This window comes from Micropterus salmoides, unplaced genomic scaffold, assembly GCF_014851395.1.
Source record: "Micropterus salmoides isolate LMB-PRFRI ecotype aquatic unplaced genomic scaffold, ASM1485139v1 Ms_hic_scaffold_17, whole genome shotgun sequence".
In the NCBI taxonomy this organism is placed as follows: domain Eukaryota; kingdom Metazoa; phylum Chordata; class Actinopteri; order Centrarchiformes; family Centrarchidae; genus Micropterus; species Micropterus salmoides.
The window spans coordinates 30335311-30356540 of NW_024040817.1; the positions used below are offsets into that span (position 1 = coordinate 30335311).

General features: G+C 40.5%; 1 protein-coding gene across 1 annotated transcript in view; it reads left to right on the forward strand.

The window, feature by feature from the left end:
* Positions 1 to 21230, forward strand: part of LOC119907524 (retinoic acid receptor beta-like) — a 91961-nt gene that overhangs the window by 54513 nt on the left and 16218 nt on the right. Inside the window, exon 4 of the mRNA XM_038725287.1 lies at positions 17764 to 17924. Coding sequence (XP_038581215.1) covers positions 17764 to 17924 — 161 coding nt within the window. The remainder of the gene's footprint in view (positions 1 to 17763; positions 17925 to 21230) is intronic.

A 21230-nucleotide genomic window follows, 5' to 3' on the forward strand; every position in this document is an offset into this window, starting at 1 on the left:
GAGTATTTCAAAGCATTGAAAATAAATACTGCAGCAGCCTTACAGTTAACAGCAAGTACTTTTTTAATTTGGATGTTGACCTACATTTTTGTTTTAAATGTTTTATATGATTTTCACTTTTTTAACATTTTAACAACAACAGATTCCAGATTTTTATAAATTAAAAACAGAAAATAATGAGACCAGCCTATATTATAACAATGAATTAATTACAATTTTCCTGTCTCTTAATTCTCTCTATGAACACGTGTGTTTATATCAATCACTGAGGGTTTTTCACTGTGAGATGCTACATCATTGGCAAAAATGCTCAGCAATCTCCCAATAATTGCATATTATATGGTAGAATATAGAGACAAGGACACCACATTGCCTAAGGCACAGTACACTGTAGAGTAAAAGGTGTGAAATGTTAACCATTACTATGAGTGGACGGCATTGTATCTGTCAGATAAGATCTCATCCGGTCAACAGCTGTACTGGATTATCACTGTAATGGCTTTAATGTTATCAGTATAATGTGAGGATGATCAATCCAACTGAGTTACAGCTGTTGTTGCAGTGGAGTGATCGTTACAGTAATATAGTTGATCTAACTCATTATTCAGACTTATGTATTGTATGTACTAGGAACTGGGAGTTGCATCATTCACAAAGTCCTGTCGAACATCCACCCGGTGGGATCTGAGAAATCATGTGATGAACAGATAACAAAAAAAAAAGATGCAGAACGTGAATACACATATAATACAAATATATATGATACTTTTGTCTATGATACACGAGTTTTCAGACACTTTGTATTTAGGATACCCAATGACATGCTGCCAATGCCCTGATGTTCCCCCTGCACCACTGTCATCCATAGGAACAGTTTGCATTTCACAGGTTATTGGCATCCTTTGATTGCATCAGCATTTATAGCTCAGGTCCACTTCATGCGCCATTAGTCTCAGGGGAGGACCATTCTTTTCTCTTACGCTGTTTCACACCTCAGCAGAGGAGTCATGGAAAAGATGAAGTCTTGATATCCTCAGGCTAAACCCCCCCACAGGGCCACTGATGAGAAAGAGGACTATTCCCTTTCTTATGTTCATGGATGGAAGTGATGAGTGTTTGGTGGTGTTCTCAGTCTCCTGTTCTGAACATTGACACCAGAAGGTCCATGCCACCTGGATGTTGCATTTCTACAGGGTTTGCAGTTGTGTCATAAATCTATTAGCAACTAACGGTAGACACTATCAGGGAGCTCCATTGAAGAATTTGTGGAGCCGTGTTAAAATGCAGAGCAATTGCATTTGTCTTTTTTTGCTGTCCTTGTCTAGCAGCCCATTCTCATTCGCAGAACATCAAATAGCTATGCCTTGTCACGTCTGTTGGAGTGTGGTACCAACACACATGGCACCCTTTCGGGTCAACGTTCAACACACTGGGGAAAGCTCAGCACCATAGTTTAACACTAAAAGTTTTAGTATAAATAACAGAAAGTCTGAGTATGGAGGTGGTTGGGATTGATGGATGGGACAAAAACCAAACTTTCACCCACGAGACCAGCGTTCATTTCCCGTGTGAAAAAGTCAACATTGATTCCTTTTAGTGATTTTACGTAAGTTACGCAAGTAGCATTACTGAACTTACGTAATTTAAGTCATTTAAGTAACGTAGTAATTTTAATCGAAACTATTTTCTTAAACCTAACCAAATAGTTTTGTTGCCTAAACCTAACCAAAATGGTGCTTCACGATGTTAACCACGTGCCGTTTTAAGATAAACATTAGTTTTAATTTGAAAGTCTAAATGGAGGTTGCATAGTTATTCATGCTAACTTGACCCCACAGAGCCCTACATGCACAAAAATGATGCTAAAGGGTATCCAAAGAGATGCCAAGGGTTGAGTCTAGATGTGGTGCTTGAGATAACATCAGGGTGTCACCAAAACCATTAGGAATCCTCTGTAGGCCATGAATATACAAGTTGTCATTACAGTCTGGTCAGTAGTTTGCCAAGATATCGGGATCAAAATGTCAGACTGACTGACTGACTGAATGCAAAGTTATTTTTTGTTATTCAAGCACATTTGGCCCACAGTGCCGTTTTTGGAGTTCCTATTTCATTAGCCACAGTTGTTTTACCAAATATACAGATGCTAGTTGTAGTTGTTAGCTAGCAATGCAGGCAGCTAGCTCAGGCTTTCAAAACATGCCAGGAACTGATTTTCTCAATTTACCAGCCCCTTTCCTTTATTTACCCTTTCATTTGTGTACATTCATAAATTATAAGCATACATGGGGACAAGTTCAAAGTTTTCACTCAAGTTGAAGCAGCATTAACTTGAATGGGTGTTTTGTCTCATTTTGCACCAGCTAGAAAGAATTCACATCTTCTTAGGGTTTTCCAGTGACACTCAAATTGATTTTGTGTACAGTTTTAACACCTTTAGTAACCACTGCTAGCAGGGATAAAAATACAAACACTTGTTAAAGCTTAAATCTGGAGAATTAAGTATAATTAAAATGGTGGGTTAGGAAATAACCTACTAGAAAGGAGATAATGTCTAACCTGGAACAGTTTTTATTTTTAAATGTGTTTGAGTGAAAGAAGGTTCTGTAACCCATTGCCATTGCCAGGTAATTTTTCCGGTAATATTACTACATTTTGTTTAAAGTTCACATAACATAACCCCCCCACCGTTACTCAGCCTGCCTACATTTAAGAGAGAGAGAGAGAGAGACAGAGAGAGAGCGCACATTGCTCACAGCTTCAGCGCTTGCCCGCGACTACTGAAAGGTCCCTAGCAAAATAGTAATCAAAATATTTAGATATAAATGTTGTCAGTCAGTGTCTAGTCAGTGTATTTGCAACACAAATGGTTAACAGTCGCCACAAAGTAGTGAGAGAATAACATGACACACCTGACCGCGACACAGACAACTGTTGCTCTGTGTCCTGCTGTCTCTGTCCTCTGTGGGGATGTGTGGTTATATTTTTGCCTGATCACAAGTGTTTTCAGTTTCGGTTTTCTACCTCTGATGAAGAGCAGTAAGCTTGTCTCATCCAGTACAGTCCCAGATGGGCTTTGTGTCTGTCAGACGATCTAAAGGGGGTAGCCTACTACTTACGGATTTATATGCTCACAATTAAGCACGCGCTGGAGTGTGCGCATCCCAGCAATTGTTCCACATTCATCAACCTATGGACTTTTCATTTCTCCATCATTCCCAGGCAGAGGAAATTCATCCACTTCTCATTCAGGGGAATCCATTTAACTACACATTTCCTGACAGCTATTTCAGAACCTTTGAAAAAGCCGTCTGGAAATGAGTGATTGGATTCCCCTGAATCTCTTCATAACAACTTTGTTGAAGAGAATGATTAAAAAACACAAAGAAGAATAAAATAGTGTGCTGAAAGTAGAAGTCAAAACAGCAATTCTTAGGATGCAAGTCCTAGGCTCTACCAACAGAGCTAACTACTGACTCTGCAAATTGCCACGAAATTATCATAAAGAAAAGCACTGGCCGACCCCTGTATTCAGCTATGGTTTGTTATCTCGAGATCATGAGATAATTATCACGGGGAAAAGGAGTAAAAAAAATATTTGAATCCATGGCCATTTAGGACTTATGTAACTACCATATCAGCAGAACAATAACGTAGGGTAATGCACAGCAGAGGGGCAGGTAGATTTTGTTAAAATTAGTGCTGGGCAACGATTAAAACTTTTAATCGTGATTAATCGCATGATTTTCTGCTAATCGCATTGTTATGCGCAAAATATAATAATGAATTCTAAAGTAGTGCATTGCACACTTTTCATTTAAATGTACTGCTATATACACGTGTATATACTATATACATGTGCAATAACACATAAGGGAGTGCTTGTCTCCCTTTCTGTCCACTGGAGTGTGGAGCAACCCCGCAGGGCCAAGCGACTACATTCTGATTTTAAGAACGTTCCTAAGGGTTCCTAGGGTTAGGGTTAAACAAGTGAAACACCTGAAAACAGGTGAAAACATGAAAGATTTCTGGGATTTCTGACGTAACCTGCTGCAGTTTTGGAGAAAAGTCATTTAATAGTCAGTGTTTTTATTATGAACAGACAACTGAATGGTCCACAGGAAGAATGGCTAATGCGTATGCTGGTGCTAATGGGGATCCTAATAAATAAAAAAAGATTAGAATCCCTTCATTCTGGAGCCGCTCTCCGGCCCCAGGCCTGAAAACCTCGTCCAAAGTTCCTGCGCCCAGCACTCCCCCGGTACTTTCGAGCTCCCAGTCCGAGCAGAGTCAGCTGATAGAATCTCTGTCTAGCCAATGGCAGAGCTTACAGTTAGCAGCAGTGCCATGTAAGATCTATGGCACCGAAAAGCAGTGTGCTTCCATGTTACAAGCAAAAATGTCCGTGTTGCAACAATCCCTTGATATATTCGTCCTGGCCCTAATGACAAGGAGCAGCTCCCAAATGTTTGAGGTTATTGTTTTTTTCTGACATATTCACATATCAACCTTATAAGGATAAAATATGTCAATCTTGTCCTTACAGCTTGTTACTCTGCCCCCAAGTAACCAAAAAATACATTTTAAATTTTGCTTTAAATTTACAGCAATGACGAGCCAAATACACTTACATTAACGGTGTCATCATTTGTTCACAAGATAAATGATTACTCTCACTAAGAGATACTATGGTTCAGTAATTAGCTAAGCACACATCTACACACATTCCCATTCGGTTCTGGACATATGTCTAGAAACACTACTAACCATTCTCAGCTTTTATTGTCACTAGGGTTGGAGACATCTAATATGGCCACCACAGGGTATATATCGCCTAAAAGCTTGTATTTGTACTGGTCATTCTTTCATTATGACAGTACGGTGTTGAGAGCTCAGTCTAAGGCCTGAGTCAGAAGATGGAACTGAACATCTGCTTTTGGACACCAGACTTGTGCTATCATGTGCCTCTGGAGATAACTGAACTGCTATTTAGACTTGAACACAAATGGAGCATTGATTTGTGTGTGCGTGGGTATGTGTGTACATGATTGTCTATGTGTGTGTGTGTGTGTGTGTATGTATCTTGCCCCAGCAGGTATGTGATTGAATGTGTCATCACACAAGTTGTGTCTTTGTATATTTTCTGTGTGAAAGCAATCATGAGGCTCAGAACATCATGAGTTCTGATGTAATCCATTATTAATCTGGTGAATCAGCCGAGGAAGAAGAAGTCTGTTTGGACATACACTGTGTGTCTGTTATTAGTTGTGTGTGTGTGTGTGTGTGTGTGTGTGTGTGTGTGTGTTTTGTACTGTTCCACAGGCTATGGGCCTAAAATATTAAGTGAAGTTATGTTATAATGCAGCGAAAAGAAGAGTTTGACAGAAACAAATTTTAGAAGGCAAATATGATTGTTACAGTGAAGTTTCCAAAAGCCAAATTTAAAAAAAGCCAAAAGCCAAAAGTGTGCTATTTCCCTGTGTGTCTGCAAACCCTGAACTGAACTGAACACTGAAAGTTAACCTTGTTACAGTGGAGGGTAGTATATTATGCATTTCAGCAACAAGGAGGTGCTCTGACTTCATTGTTTTGTCTCTAAGCTTTCATGAGAGTCTGTTGCGTTGTGTGGACTGACATCGGCTGCTTGTGATCACGTATACCTGAATTTTGTCCAATATCTGACCAGTTTTATCTAACATTATCTAACATACAGAGTGAAGGATTGAAAGAGCTGTAAGAAAAATCCTTCACTCTTCTACAGCAGTCAAACAGTGAGATCAATTCTCCTGCACAGCTCCAGGAGCTGGTCATGTGACTGACTGAATAGTCATGGTTACTGGTCAGAATGTGTTGGTATTTGTCTTTTATTAGAGGATATCATTAGAGGAGCTGTTTGATTTTGGTTGTTCAAAATGTGTACTAATAGAATATTTCTTTATCCAAAATACAGTCACAGTGGAGACTCATCTAGTTAGTTCCACACAGTCCAGTTTTCCATGGCATGTGCATATTATTGTGGAATGACCTAATCATTCCAATGTTCCATGTTGGATTACACCACATACATTTATGACCTGCTCATAAATGTGATGTGTGTTCCCCAACTTTGAGAAATGTATGGTAGCCTGTGTGGACTAATGATGACATTTGACTTGTATTTACTGTAGTCAGCAAAGGCAACCTGAAGCTAAGAGACAAAACAGGAAATAGAATAAAACATGGGGCATGAAGCCAATAGCATTTCATGTCTCCACTGTGCCTCAGTACAGCCTCGCAGAGCAGCTAGCATGCGCTGGAGACTCTTACTCTTGTCTAGCTTTGATGGAGCTAGTGTATCTTTCTATACTGGATACATGTAGATCAAACATAGTATTGATCTTTTCATCTAAATCTGGGTATGATGCCAAATAAGCCTATCAGCCAAAGACTGCTGTTCTGTCCTTTGCTTTTTTTTTTGACTTATCAGTGTGGAAAGGCTTCTGAACCAGCAGTGAGACCATCACGAGAAAATCTTATCTGATCACTTCTAGGTTGCAAATGTGCCATTCTCATCCCCTTCCTGCCCCAAGGTCACAATGCAGGTTTCCCATCTGACAACCCCCCCCACCCCACCCCCGTCCCATCAGGACCATTAGCTTAAACTCAACAGTCTGGTGACAGCGAAGAATTATTATTGTTGTTCAACACCCACCTGGTTAGTGTTAGGGAGCTGCCATGTTAAGTGCTGTGGCAAGCGGCCCGGGGTGCACCACGTGGGCTCCATATAGATAGTGTTTATTTACCGCTGCATCTGTTTGCTCAAAGAGACACTGTGCAGAGCTTGGCAGAACGCAGATGGCTGGCCGGCGGCTTCTCAAAGCGGCTGTCGTCCACGCCTGCTGCCGCCGAGCCAGCAACATCCTGATAAAGCAGCAGAGCAGAGGGGAAAAATCACCATGCTGCACCAAGGGAAAAAGAGAGGTATAAAGAGGAGGACAAAAGACAGAGGGCGGGATATTGTTCATTGACTAAAGGAGGGGGAGATGAGTGTCTCGGAAAGCCGAGAGCTGGGAGTATGACAGTAGGTATCATTGTAAAGAGTGCATTTAACAGAGTGTCTGAACTCCACTCAATGACCCTTCATCCCCTGATCTAACACTCTGGAGAGCACTTCAGAAACACTTGACACTCACTCATTCACAGCGCTCCCTCAAAGCCTGACAAAGTGGTTGGGTGGAGGTGTTCTAGTAAAGGCCTAACACGCATATTTTTGAGCTTATAGTTTGTGATTGAAATCAGATGGATTGTGCGGAGGATTCTCATATATTTTCATGTCAGAGACCCCATTTCAAAGTCTATCATTTCAATAGAGTTAGTCCCGGTGATCTATATATAGATATTATCTATAAAGTTTCCATCAGTGAAGCCAGAAAGAGGATATGTTTTTCTGTTAATAATTTGTCTATAGTGGGATTAGACTGATATGAGAACATTTAACCTTTCATGCTAAGAATCATCAGCATCCGTTAAAGCATCAGTTAATTACATTTTGGATGTAATGTGTAATGTGTGATTATAAGCTATAATTATAAAGCAGCATTTATGTGCGATGGGAAAATCTAACATCCAAGTCTCCAATTTCATGTTCTCATTATTGAGTCAAAGCAAAAGGCCTGATCCAAATAAATACTTGTTCTGCCTCCAAGTGGCAAAAAAAGATGAATGCTGCTTTCAAGTCCCCTATGTTTCATTATGCTTTAACTGCTTTTTAGCTTGATGTTTCAAACATTATACATGTTTGGCATATCAAAGGCCATAACATATCAAACATGTGACATGGGATTAATATGTGATCTGTATCTGGACACATTATCTAGATAATAACATGTGATCCGTGTGCCTCTGCATTTACACCTGGCATTAATTAGGTGTTCTTGTTATCTCCATTCTGCCTGTGTTGTGGTTGGATCTCAATATGGAAATTAGGTAGGTGGGGGAGAGAAGAATTGCTAGCTAATGCTACTATCTATAGCATTTTCCGGGCAGCTTGAGTTAGCAGGAGACCTTTCATGTTGTTGCATTTGCAACTGGCTAATCCAGATAACGTGTCCAGATCTAGATTGTATTTTAATACCATAATGGCACAAACATGTTCAGCTTGTTGTGGAGTTATGCCTCCAGTCGGACAACATAACAAATGAATTCAGTTTTAAGTCATGTATCAAACAGAAATGCCCAACATTTGGTGGTTCAAGCTTTTTTTCTGTTTTGTTTTTAGATCGTTGGTCAGACAAAGCAAGCTATTTGAGGATGCCTCCTGTTAGGAAATTGTTAGTTTTTTTAAATTTTATTGAAATGCTTACAAAAAAAACAACAAAAAAAGAAAACCAACAAAAAAACCCACAAACAAAAATAAGTAAATAAAGTAATAAAGTAAAATAATAAATTAAAGGGCAGGGCATGTTAAAAGAAATTATAATTACACTAAGGTATCACTGACAACATATTTAAACACATAAGTTTAGGGTTACGATAGACGATGCCATCATCCATCAGCGATAGCTGACAGACATCACGACATTAAGCCAGCATCGTGATTGTAAAACCCCCGCCCCCCCCAGCAAAAAAAATCTCAAATTTTTACATTAGACCACCCTGTGAAAGCAGCTTTTAAAGACCACGAACATTCTTATTATTGCTTTGCACCTGCCTCGGAATTCTCTTCTCCCCACACTCATACACACCTACACCTCAGGTAAACACCTTTCTCTGTCTCTCTCCCTCCGTCTGCTCCATTTTCTCCATCAGCAGTATGTTTTATAAAGTTGCCTAAAAGACTTAGAACTCGTCTTTTTCCAGTATTTCCACCCGCGATCCGTTATCATGGCAGCATGGCTTATTAAAGATGCAGCCTATCAAACCACTGAAACCAACATCTGCACCCTGTGTGTTCACTGTTGCTTTACCTGGTCTTAAAATATCCACCGCGACTTGTAACGTAAGTTAATAGTCTATTAATTTATTTTACCGAGTGAAGTCTGTGTGAGAACACATGTACACGTAAGTACACAAGTAAGTAAGTACACAACACACGTAAGACAACTGCTGGACCCCGTGCGTGCACACACAATGACATCGTTTCATTGTAGATGGAAATTTTTTAGACATCACCCAACCCTACTTAAGTACTCCAAGAGAAAGGTGGATGGCACAATGTAGAGTTACCCCAGGTCAAGTGCAATGTCACATTGAGAAAGATGATCCAGAAAAGGCTGCCATATAATTCCTTACAAAAGAGAATTTTAGGGCTGACCCCGAATAGTCGAAGATTTGATAGGCAGAGCCTGATTCGACTGTCAATCTCACAGTCGAAGCTTCGCAGCGAAACAATTATCGTGCCATTTTGGCGAGATGGGGGTGCTCAACTTAGATTTTACATAGAACTACCAGTTTTCTCCCAGTAAGTTAATATACAGTCTATTACAATATACAGTTCAATGTTTAATGCTGTAAATAAACATGTAAAAACAATAAAACTTTAAATAAATGTTTTTGAAGTGCGTGAATAAATCCAAATTGTAACCTTAACCCTGGGTCGTCAGTGCGCATGTGTAGGCGTGGCGTGTATGTGTGCAATGGGAGTGGAGGAACACTTGCTGAAGAGACCGAGCTCCAGCTTCACTGGTATTGTGCCGAGTTGTCTGCACCTCGCGGGACTTTTGGATAATTTATCACCGTTGATGAACCACATAAAATTTTTTAAATAGCTGGCTACTTGAAATAGACCTGCGAGGAACCGCCACGTGCATGCAGTTGTCAGCAGCAGTAATGCACCGGTGAATGACAGGCAAGAGAGAGAGAGCACCTCAGTTTAGCTGGAAATTTACAGTGTAAGTTGAATGAAAAGAGACTGCAGCTCTGCAGCTTCTCAAGATTAAAGCAGAGCTACAGTGTGTAATCCCCCAATAGCCACTAACAAAAAAACACATATGATTTGACTATCAGTTGACTGTAGGCAGGACCTGACGATTCTGATTCGACTATGTAAATCCTTAGTCAGGGACAGCCCTAGAGAATTTACTAAGACTGTCCATCAATGGTAGGAAAAGTCCTGTGCATTTTAGTAATGAAGTCTGTGCATAACCTTAAATTGGATTAATTTATGTATAACATTGATAGAACAAGAATGAATCCTGCTAAGGCCCCTCTCCCAAACCTCATCCACAATCTGCGTTCCCAGTTCCGCCTCCCAGGCATTTTTCAGAGAGTGTGTGGCACAATTTACCTGTTTGGAAAATATACTTACAAATTGTGAACCCAGTTTCTTGGTTTCAGGTGAGCTAGACAACAGCTTATAAATCACTCTTTCCTCAGGGAGAGACTCAATGTTAGGTAAATCTGACGGACGTAATTCCTAATCTGCAAATAGTGGAAGAAATGTGCTGAGGGAAGAGAACTTATTTTTTAGCTGATCGAATGATGCAAATTGCTTATTAATATACAAATCTTCAACAGTAACTATTCCATTTAGCCTCCAACTGTCAAAAGATGCATCCGAGGGAGAATGCATGATTACGATACACTGGAGTATAAATAGAAGTTTTCGGTAATCAACAACCTTTTTGATTTGTTGTTATATTTTTAGACAATTGAAATTATTATGTTATCTATCTTAGTATTTGCAGGGGTTTGGGATGCTGTTTTTAACATCACTCCTTTCAATAGCAACCCCAGTAATAATGCAGGAAGCATGGCTGCCTGATATTCTGTGTGCTTTACATCCCTAGATAAAGGGCATAATTACTGAATCTTTGATTACTGATTTAAAAAAAGACCATGGCAAAAAAATGGTAAATTTTGAAAGAGATACAGGAATCTTGGTATGGAGACCGTTTTTATAGCATTTATACGTCCCACCATAGAAAGACAGAGGGTCCTACATTTTTCAATGTCCCCCCTAAGTTTCTCCAATTTTTCAAGGAAATTCAACTTAAAAATTAATTGCGGGTCTTTTGGCAGAACTACTTCACGATATTTCAGTGTATCTGTAACTTTAAAAGGGAGAGTATGCAAAAATTTAGCACAAAGTTCAGCAACCAGTGACATAAATTCACTCTTCTACCAACTGATTGTATATGCGGAAACTTCACCAAATGAACTTATAAGATCTAGCAACATGGGAACGGACTGCTCAGGTTGCGATAGGAAGAGAACAACATCATCCGCATATAAATAAATGTGATCTCCCATTGCCTAATTGGATGGGTTCAATGGAAGGATGAGTCCTAATACTAATGGAGAGAGGGTCAAAAGCACGGGCAAAGAGCAACGGTGTAAGAGGACTTTTTTTTTTTTTTCTGTCATGAATGATAAGAGATACAAAAATGATCTATTGATGATTCTGTAATACTTATACGAAGCCGTTTAGCCATTCACAAGTCAGGGGAGTAAAGTCATGGTCAGAGAGATAACAGCACTGCGTAACAAAACACAGCCCCCTCATTCATTTCATTAAGACAGTTGTGTTGACACTGCAGGGATGCCAACACTGAGGGCACTGGAAAAACAGGGTTGTTTAACATATGCAGTAATTTGGCATCTTAGACGCCTTCAAACGAATAGATCTAATACTCCAACTAGACTTCCTGGATTGCATCATCTCACTGGTACTTGAAACATCAGTGCAGCCCCTTCCCCTCTTTTCAAGTACAAGTTGGAACCAAACAAACACTTATAGACCAATAAAGATAAACATATTTTTCATTTAGAAGTCAGGAGTAGTATTCACAGCACCCTGGGTTGCCTCTGCATCTTTTTGTAGGTATTAAAAAGCCATGTATTTTCATGGCCTTTTGTCCGATTCATCATTTGGATCTATCTGCTCATGCTCACTGTAATTTGAGTGGAGTGGTAATTGATTGCCCTGGGTGGGTGGGGGGTGCCCTTGTCACAGTGCTGTCTTTCTAAATCACATCTTGTGGCTTGCCAGCCTCTGCGTGGACCACAACCCCCACACCAGACACAGTTTGTCACCACACTATGACAACTCACATACGCACACAAACGTGAACAGATTGTGTACCATCCCCCTTTCTATACCATTATTCTACACCATCCCCCTTCCTTGAGGCAAGGTGTTTTTTCGGAATTGTATGCATAGATAGAGGCTTATGGACTGCCTGGTTTTGCCCTCACCCCACCACCATGACTGTCTGTCCTGTTGTTAAAGTTACTAATCTACTGACAGCAGCATTTGTACAGAATAAGCCATAGCTTTGGGAGATTAGGTGTTGCTCTTTTATAAGACACTTTATAGCTGGTGTTCTTTTTTTAAACATTGTGGTCCGGATCAAAACATGCTTTAGTTTCTTTGCCATTTTGGCCATCACAGTTATACAATTCTCCATCCCTCACAGGTGATACATGATTAGGATGGATGAGTAAAGGTCGCTTTATGCGAAAACAAATTACCTAGCTAGTACAACATGTTGTGGGCAGGCAAAGTGTTAGTAATTATTCCACACAGGCAGACTGAAACCCTGCCTTCACAGTGAGGGGGGAGATGATATATCATTTAAATATGGGAATAACAGTGCTCATTGTCAGACAGTCTCCTGGAAGACATCAATAGTGTTGCACACGGTTGTTCACATGAAAAGTGTCAGGCAAGTGTAAAAGATGAAAGAAAAGAGCTTGAAAAAGAGATTCAAACTCTGCTTACTTTCATACCTCCACACACCTAGCCAATCACAGCATGAAGTAGGTATGAATCAGGGTTTCAGAAGTTTGTTGGACAGTCAGCAAGATTGTCACTATTTAGGGAGATTCTTTGACACTGAAGTCAAAACTCAGATGCATACAGGAAACTGTGCACGAGACAAAAACAAATGTCACACGCAGTGTGTCTATTTGACATTACTTTCAGATGAGCTTGGATTCACATAAAGCAGAGTGTTGCAATATTTGACACAGCAGATAGAACGAGGTAGAAGACACTCAGCCAAACCCCTCCCACTGCCCCCATGCTGCTGATGAGAATCAATTCACTGGTTTCATGTTACGTCTTTAAAAATCATCATTGCTAGGTTCACAACTTTGATGGTCACACTCAGCCTGTGCCCTGGATCTCATTTTTCTTTGTTTCATTTGTTTAGTTAACTTTAGTCATTGTTAGTGTTTATCTGAATCCCACTTTAATCTGTTCTAATGACGTAATTAACATTGTCACTGTCAAAGTTTGCTTTACTAACTGTATAATCACAGTTGATGTAGTGGAAAGTCTACATATATATATTACCCTATAATGGACATATAGGTCACAGATGTAGGTCAGGATGTATGGAGTAATTAATGTCAGCACATTACTGCTGCCTCTCAGCCATGACAGTAATCACCATGAGGCTGTGGCTGACCAAAACATTCAGCCTAATTATCTGAAACAGAAAATTAGATTGACTTCTATCATTTTGATGCTGTGACATGGTCTGATGATGTGGAGATGTGAGATGTGGGTGTAACATGTTCTGTATGTTAAAATGAAACAGATATAATACAACATATGGTCTCCCTGGCTGTGACTGATTTGGCTGCATTTGAAAGTACTGGCATATTTTGAAAGGATCCCATCTGTGAGAGTTTTTTTAATGAATTGTGTTGATGCAGGTAATGTGCATCATTTCAATCAGGAGAGACTAGTTTAAGGTTAGAAAACATTATTGATAAAACAGATGAGATATTTGAGGTAGATTCCCTGTGGGGTTAATGCCTGATAATGGGGATAAATGCTATAATCTGAAATGCAATGTAAGGTTCAGCATAATTCACTGTCAGTAGTCATGAATTCAGGGAAACCAGTTATGGTCTACACACTCTACGGAGATTTGTTGATTTATCCTCGATCGCACATCTGCACATGAGATTACAGTAAATAGATCACATTAAACTAAAAATAGTCACCATGTACGAGCCAGTGGACTGGTAAATGAGTATAGACATGAGTGCATTAAACTCTCATTATGGCCATAATGTTCACAAGCCAAACTGAATTATTTAATATTATTGTCAAATATCCTACTTCTGAATAAATTGACTGTTTTGGCCACTTGCTATAAATAATTTTCTACACTGGACGTACTTGACATTGTTTTTGGAACAGATTGACTGTTGGTCCATCTGCGGATCCTGCAGTTTCTCTTCTGACCCCCCCCCCCTTCAATAGAAAATTTAAAAACAATGTAAAGACAGTCATGAAGTCACCGCTAGCCTCTGTTCCACTAGTTTCTGGAACTCAACGCAATTGCTCATCAGCGTTTTTCATTTGTCTTCTTCTGAAAAACATGAAGCATGTTCCTGGAGTTTATTTTCCATATTGAAACACCAATAGGCTTCCACAGCCACATTAGAAATTGAAACTTTGTGATTTTAAGTTAAACAACAATAACTTTGTGAGCACAGAACACACTACAGCTCTAATGAACATGTACAAACGCAGCAGTGTGGGGGTACTTGTCATGGTAATTCAGGACACAATTCAAACAGTATCAAAAAATAAGTTGTCTCTCGCCATTGACTACTGTACATATTTTTTTTTACCAAAATAAGGTTTCATGGGCCAGAAGTGGAAGCGAGTGACTTAGGCTCTCTAAAGCTCTGCTTACCAAAAGGTACTGGGGTATGTAGCAACTGGTAGTGTTGTTAGTAGGAAAAACAATTTATGTCAGCCCAGTAAAATCTAATATTAACACTAATGCAATTAATTATACCCATTATATTGTTTGTTTAAATCACTTTTCTTGTTAGCAATCCAATACAAATGCAATATACAAAAGCTAATATAGATTAGTGATATAGCCTCAGACTGGAGGTTTTCCTTTTCTTTCCATGGTGTCACACCACCGACAACACTGGAAACAAGGTTGATGAGAGTAGAGTTTGCAGCCTGAAAAACCAAAACAAGAAGCTAAAAGAGGCTTAAAGATTTAGCAGAGCTGAGGGGAATTGCTGGTTAGCTTATGATTCTCCGCAGGTTTGTGACTCACATTATACATTTGGCCTTTTGTATAAAAAATCTATTAGTGCAGTTTTAACAATTTAATTCGTAAATATAATTGCAGCTGGCCACAGAACTGCAAAGTAAAGCCTTTTTGATGCTGATGTGGGTGTGTTCATTAAGTATAGCTACCTAAATGGAATAAAGGGTTTCTCGCAAATTTGTAATGCCTTGAAGCTCTTCACGGTCACGTACCACTACTGTGTCTGGACCAGGAATAAACCTCAACCCACTCTCAGCTACTTTTCCTTTTCAACCAGCTTAATGCAATACAGGATCACGAGGTGGCTTTAGTGCATGAATATAAAGGGTTTTATTGTAAACTAGGGCAGAGGATGTGACTGTTGTGTTGTCAGCCAAGGAAGGTCCCTTGGGTGTCTCAGCAATGACAATGGGCACAGTTCTTTCTCTCCAGCTCCACTCCTTAATGTTTGTGCAGCTGATCAGAGACTTGTGATGCTGGAATGATCATTCTGTGTATTGAGTTGTAGCTCCTGCTTGTTTTATACAGTAGAACTATCTCCTAACAGTTTCTGCTCCAGTTTATTTTGTGAAACATTTCTTGTAGTGTATTATTTTGTGGACGGCAAAGCATATAAGAGAAGCTATAGGTTAACTAATAGTTGATGCTCATCTAGATCACCTTCAGTTCCTATTATATACTTACAGCAACATTAAAAGGTACCCAATTAGTTATAGAGAGTATACACATGACGTCACAGAATGCCGTTACACTCACTGAGTGGTACAAAGACAAGCAGCAGAGTTAGCTTGAATCAGCTAAAACACAAACAACAGCTAAAATGGGAAAGAGCTGGACCGCTGGTTCTTTGGTAAGCAGTAAGGATCACTGTCGAGTCTGACTGCCTTTAATTTGAGCAAATAATCATTTGTTTTACTCCCGGTTTGCTAAACGTAGCCATGGTAACAGATGTTTTGCCACTCAGTCCAGCGTGTTCCGGAAGGAGAAGTGACATCATTGCACACCCTCTATAACAAAGTTACGTTTATATCCCCTGTTTCTCACCAAGGATGCACACCCTAACAAAGCAGGGGCCCCTCTTAAAGTCCCTGATAACTTTCTTTTATTTTTTGTCTTCTTACTTTGAGTGTTTTGGTCCTTCATTACGAAAGCTTCTGCCAATATTTGAGCACTTTGTGTTTTTTCACATGTGAGATTTTGTGTTGTGTTTTTGTCCTTGCTTTTGTCAGTGGTTTGAAGTAGGCACTGCTCAGCAGGATAAAGGTGATATCACACACAGAATCAAAATGTGTTTTGTGGGGTTGTTTACCCATAGATTCCTGTTGAAGTTGTAGTTGAGTGAACACTGGGATTGTTGCTAATTTAGTCATGAATATTTAAGATCTGAAACATGTACAGCTCTAAAAGCATTTCCTCATAGCACTATTAGTGTTCAAAAACTCTACAGAGTACCTATAAGCTTTGTGAGCTGCAGCAAGTGCGTGTTTGGCTTTTTCTTTTTAGTCCTGGGTTTCACCTCTCCCTGCCCTAAGTTTGTGATTGGTGAAGTTTGTTGAAACTGTACACTGACAGGAAGCTCTGCTGACACCCTTCTTGACTGAAAAACCTACTGACTCTCCTTTTGACCATTTGGACATAAAAATATTGATTGACTTGATTGACAAGTGACAATGTGTAATTTGATTAAAAACTGAAAAGTGAAGATCAATCAAAGCTAGGGCTGTAAAGGACAGTGTACCTGAGACACAACTTGACTAAAACTATACTTCAGTCTTGCTTCATTTTTCTTTTTCTCATACTTGTGATCAGGTGTGTTAATCCAGCGTTATCGCAGTCTCAGTTCACTATCATTGAAAATGAATATAATTTTTGAAGTTAGTGCATTTATAATAAAGACATTTAGGCCACATTTTTTCATTGTATCATTGTAAGCAGTGGTGGAAGCAAGTATTTAGATCATTTACTTAAGTAACAATATCACATAATAAAAGTCCTGCTTTCAAAATATTTTTTACAATATTTACTATATATAGTAGAAGCACATACAGAAATGTTAGCAACAAAACAACTTAAGTTACAAAAATAAAAGTTATTATATAGAATTGCTCCTGCCATTGTTATATGATTTATGAATATTTATCAAAGTTACTAGTAACTTTAGCTGTCAGATAAATGTAGTGAAGTAAAAATACAAATGTCTTCCCTCTGAAATGTAGTGGGTAGAAGAATAAAGTAGCATTAAATGTACACCACAATACCTCAAAATTGTACCCTTAACTTTATTGTGTCCCTTTGACTTCTAAAACCATACATCGTCGACCTTAACTTACCCCGCTGAGCCACATAAAAAGCACCAAAATAGCTCTAAGAGTTAACTGATCAAGTAAATTAATTAATAATGGCCACACAAATCACACTTTATGAAGCACTTTAGTGTTCATAGAAACTTTTGTTTTCCCCTGTTTTGAGACTTTGCCAGTGGCACTAAGCTGACTGAGACTGGTTGCGCTGACAGAGCAGACTGCAGCTAGAAACTTTCTGTCCTTATATAAGGTCCCAGTTTAAAACATGACAACTTGCTGCATCGCATAAAAGTAACCAGAAAAATGCTTACTAGCAACAAAGTTCCATTGTTCATCAAGTTGTCTGTTGTATGTATTTTGTTTCACAACATCCACATTCGCTTCAACGATCAAGTCTGCCATTTGCAAGTCATTGTTGATGCTAATCCTAATCCTTTGTTCTCCTTCAGCTGTTCGAAATGACCGGAATAAGAAGAAGAAGGAGAGCCCAAAGCCGGAGCTGGCAGAGAGCTACGAGCTGACAGCCGAGCTGGAGACCATCATTGAAAAGATTCGTAAGGCCCATCAAGAAACCTTCCCCTCCCTCTGCCAGCTTGGCAAATACACCACGGTGAGTTCACTGTCATGCGGTGCCTGAAAAACCTTTCTGTATACATCTGTACAGTAAATCAATACAAGTGTTCAATTTCGGTTGTACTTCTTTTTGAATCATAAACACAAGAGAGCTACAATGCTTCTTTTTCTCCATGTTTTGTCAATGGCACCATATGCTCCTTTGATCCGGTCTTACAAACTAGCCGCGAGTGCAGAGCTCATAATGATAATCAATCTGTTGTACTGTACTCTAAATCCCCGTCTAATGCAGCTTGAGAGCTCAGATGTCGAGGCAAAACACTTCTTCTTCTCTCAATAGCTATTGATTGGACATTAAGTGTGATGGAAACACAGACAAAAAGCATGCATCATAATAGCACTGTGCAGCTAACACATCATGACCTCCAGCTGCCTCTGGTGAGATGAATCAGAGATGGTAAAAAAAAAAACAGTTTTTATGTGTCACAACAGCGAGAGGAGAAATTTACAAAGACATGTCAGGAATGGAAGACATTGCAGCTGCCAACACCAAACACATCGGGGAAATGCTTGCCAGCCAGGCAGCTGCCCATCTGGCTGTTTGAGGCAGACATGCAGTTTTTTGCATGTCTGAAAAGTGGGAAAAATGCAGTTAATCCAACTTGCCTCATTATCTGCTTCCGTGAATCAAAACGGGTGCGGAAGCGACACATTCGTGCGCTGGTGTGCGACGGAGCTAAGCTGGGTGTCGAGAATGCTTGTCAGGGTTTGTGAGGGCTTTATTAGCCCTGTTATCTCCCAGCAGACATCAAGGTTGAGCATTCTGTTCTGTCCCTGAACTTCCCTCAAACCCTCAAACGCCGGGCCCGGCGCTAAACTAACAACCCATGAAAAGCCAGATAGCAAGGGGATGCTCCGCGCAAGACCTTGAAGAATCTCGTCAGTTGGACACATCAGGCCCTTGCTTGTCCAGTCGCAAAGCGGCTGACCCTGTATTGAAAGGACTGTACGTTCCCCTCATCTGAGTGACAACGAGCTTCTCTTCCCCCCCTGAGGGACGGCTCTCCACTTGTCATGACTCAGTGCAAAAGTTGGAGGTCATACAAATGTCGAGTAAACCTCTAGAGCGAGTACTCGGCGCTGCAAACCCTTGTTCGGTTGAGATTTGTGATGCTTTGACAGGCAAACTGTTGGAGCTGCAGGACGGCTGATAGCTTGATAGCAAGCAGAGATTGCAGCGCTTTGATTGACATGTAGGCATGGCAGCATTGTGCAGTGAGCTGACAGCGTTTAATGTGTTTGTTTTTTAAGCTGACTTACATATAGATTACAGTCGGCGGGAATGGGCTGTGATTGACACAGGCGCTCCACAAACAGTCTTCTGTAGGGAGCGTTTGAGAGCAGAAGTGGGGAGGCGTATGTTTAATGATTTGGTGGTGCTAGTTTTGGAAATCTCATGACAACTGTCAATCATGTAAAATACTGTTTATACTAGATAAACAAATCCACTGAGCAGCCATAATGTGCAGTAATGTCTCTCTTGTTATGGTGTTGAAACTCATTCAGTCACTGACAATAAAGTTTGGAGCGGAGGTGGGGAAGAGATGCTCTAATGGAGCAAATTGGCATACACTGTAGCTGTTAGCTTTCTGCTGTGTGCAGCTGTACACTGCTGCTGCTGCTGCGGCTGCCGCTGTCTCGATGGATAGTAAGCTTCCATCTCGAGACTCTTCATTTTTCCCCTTTCAATCCCAACACAAAGCTCCTAATCGCTGTAAACCCTCTACTCCACCCTCATCCCATTCCCCCTCCCACGAGACACTTCCTGATTTTACAAAATAAACAGTCTGCATTGAGGCAAAATCCATATTTGAAAATAGCAGGACATAATAGCAAAAATATTGCTCCCTGGTTATGATATAAGCCAGTGTTTGCTGTTTGTTGTAGTGGCAGTGAGGCCTCAGATAAAGCCTTAATCTGGATCAGTGGTAATTATGCTTGCTCACAGACTGTGAGAAGTTCCTCATTATTACAAGCGATTGGATCCTGATGCGCCTTTTGAGTCCTCCTCGTCGGAAACAGAAGAGGAGCTTCCGCGCCCCTAGATTAGGTTAAAGCTCCAATTATGGTGGTGAAATATTCAAATCCTAGTCTGCAGTGATTTAGGAGTTCATTGCTGGGTTAGCGGAGATAGCTGCGCGAGTGAGAGGGCTTAGCTTGACAATGAATAACGCTTCATTGACAGTGATGGTGATGAAAAATGAGGCTGGCAGTTTCAAAGACAAACTAAAACATTAGCGCTCGCAGGGGCCCGACGGCTGCCGCTGTACAGTACACGTCCCAGCCTGAAGATATTAGCCACATTACAGTTTGTCCGCCATTGCTATTCGTCACAGGTGCTGGCTGCTTTTACTGCCTTTTCCCTTTCTGCATCTGTACACACGAGCCTGCTGATATACTGCAGAGTGCTCGTTTCTACGCTGCCTGCTTCTCTTCTAATGTCGCAACTTGTCTAATTTGTTTGGATAAATGTTCTTAAATGAAATTAGAATTCCCCTGCAACTTCCTTGTTTTCGCTCTATTGAATTATGGGACTTGTGTAATTGACTGAGATTGCAGGGGGGTTGAAAAAAAGAAATCCAACGGCGAATGATCCCACCCTCCTCCCTCCTCAGCTCCCCCCCTTTTTTCCCTTATCCCTCTCCACCCAGAGGGAAGAGTAAGATGAGTTGCTTTAATATCAGCCACCTCCATCCCCCCCAACATATGTGCATTGTGCAAACACTTTGTCTCTCTCTCTCTCTCCTTCTGTCACACGCTCATGTCTTGGCACCTCCTCCTTCCCCATCAAATCGGACGTCAATCAGTGGAATGTGCGTCCGTAGTGCTGTTGTGTCGACTGCAGCTCGTTGTCTGTGATTTAAGCATGGCCTTAATGTGCCTCTCACTTAACCCCAGATCATATTTAATGATATCTCTCTCTCTCTTTCTGTCAGCTGTTCTTCGTCTCCCTTTATCTCCCTCTCTCTCTTGGGTGGCCACACAATAGATTGTTTGCTTGAGACATTGTCCGGCAGCTGCGGCTCTAACTGCCTCACAGTAACAACCTCAACAGGATTGATGTGCTGTGAAGCCGAGGGCCGCTCTTAGTCTCCTCAGTCCCTTCAGTGGGCTGGTTGGGGCTGTCCTCTCACAATGAAAGAGCTCCTGGGGCTGGGCTTAGACGGATATTGAAGTTTGCAAACATATTGAGTACATATTGGATTTTGACTAAAGGATGTCATAGTAGTTGGTCATTTACAGTTGGCTTCTTCTTCTTCAACAGCTTCAGGAGTGTTGGTCT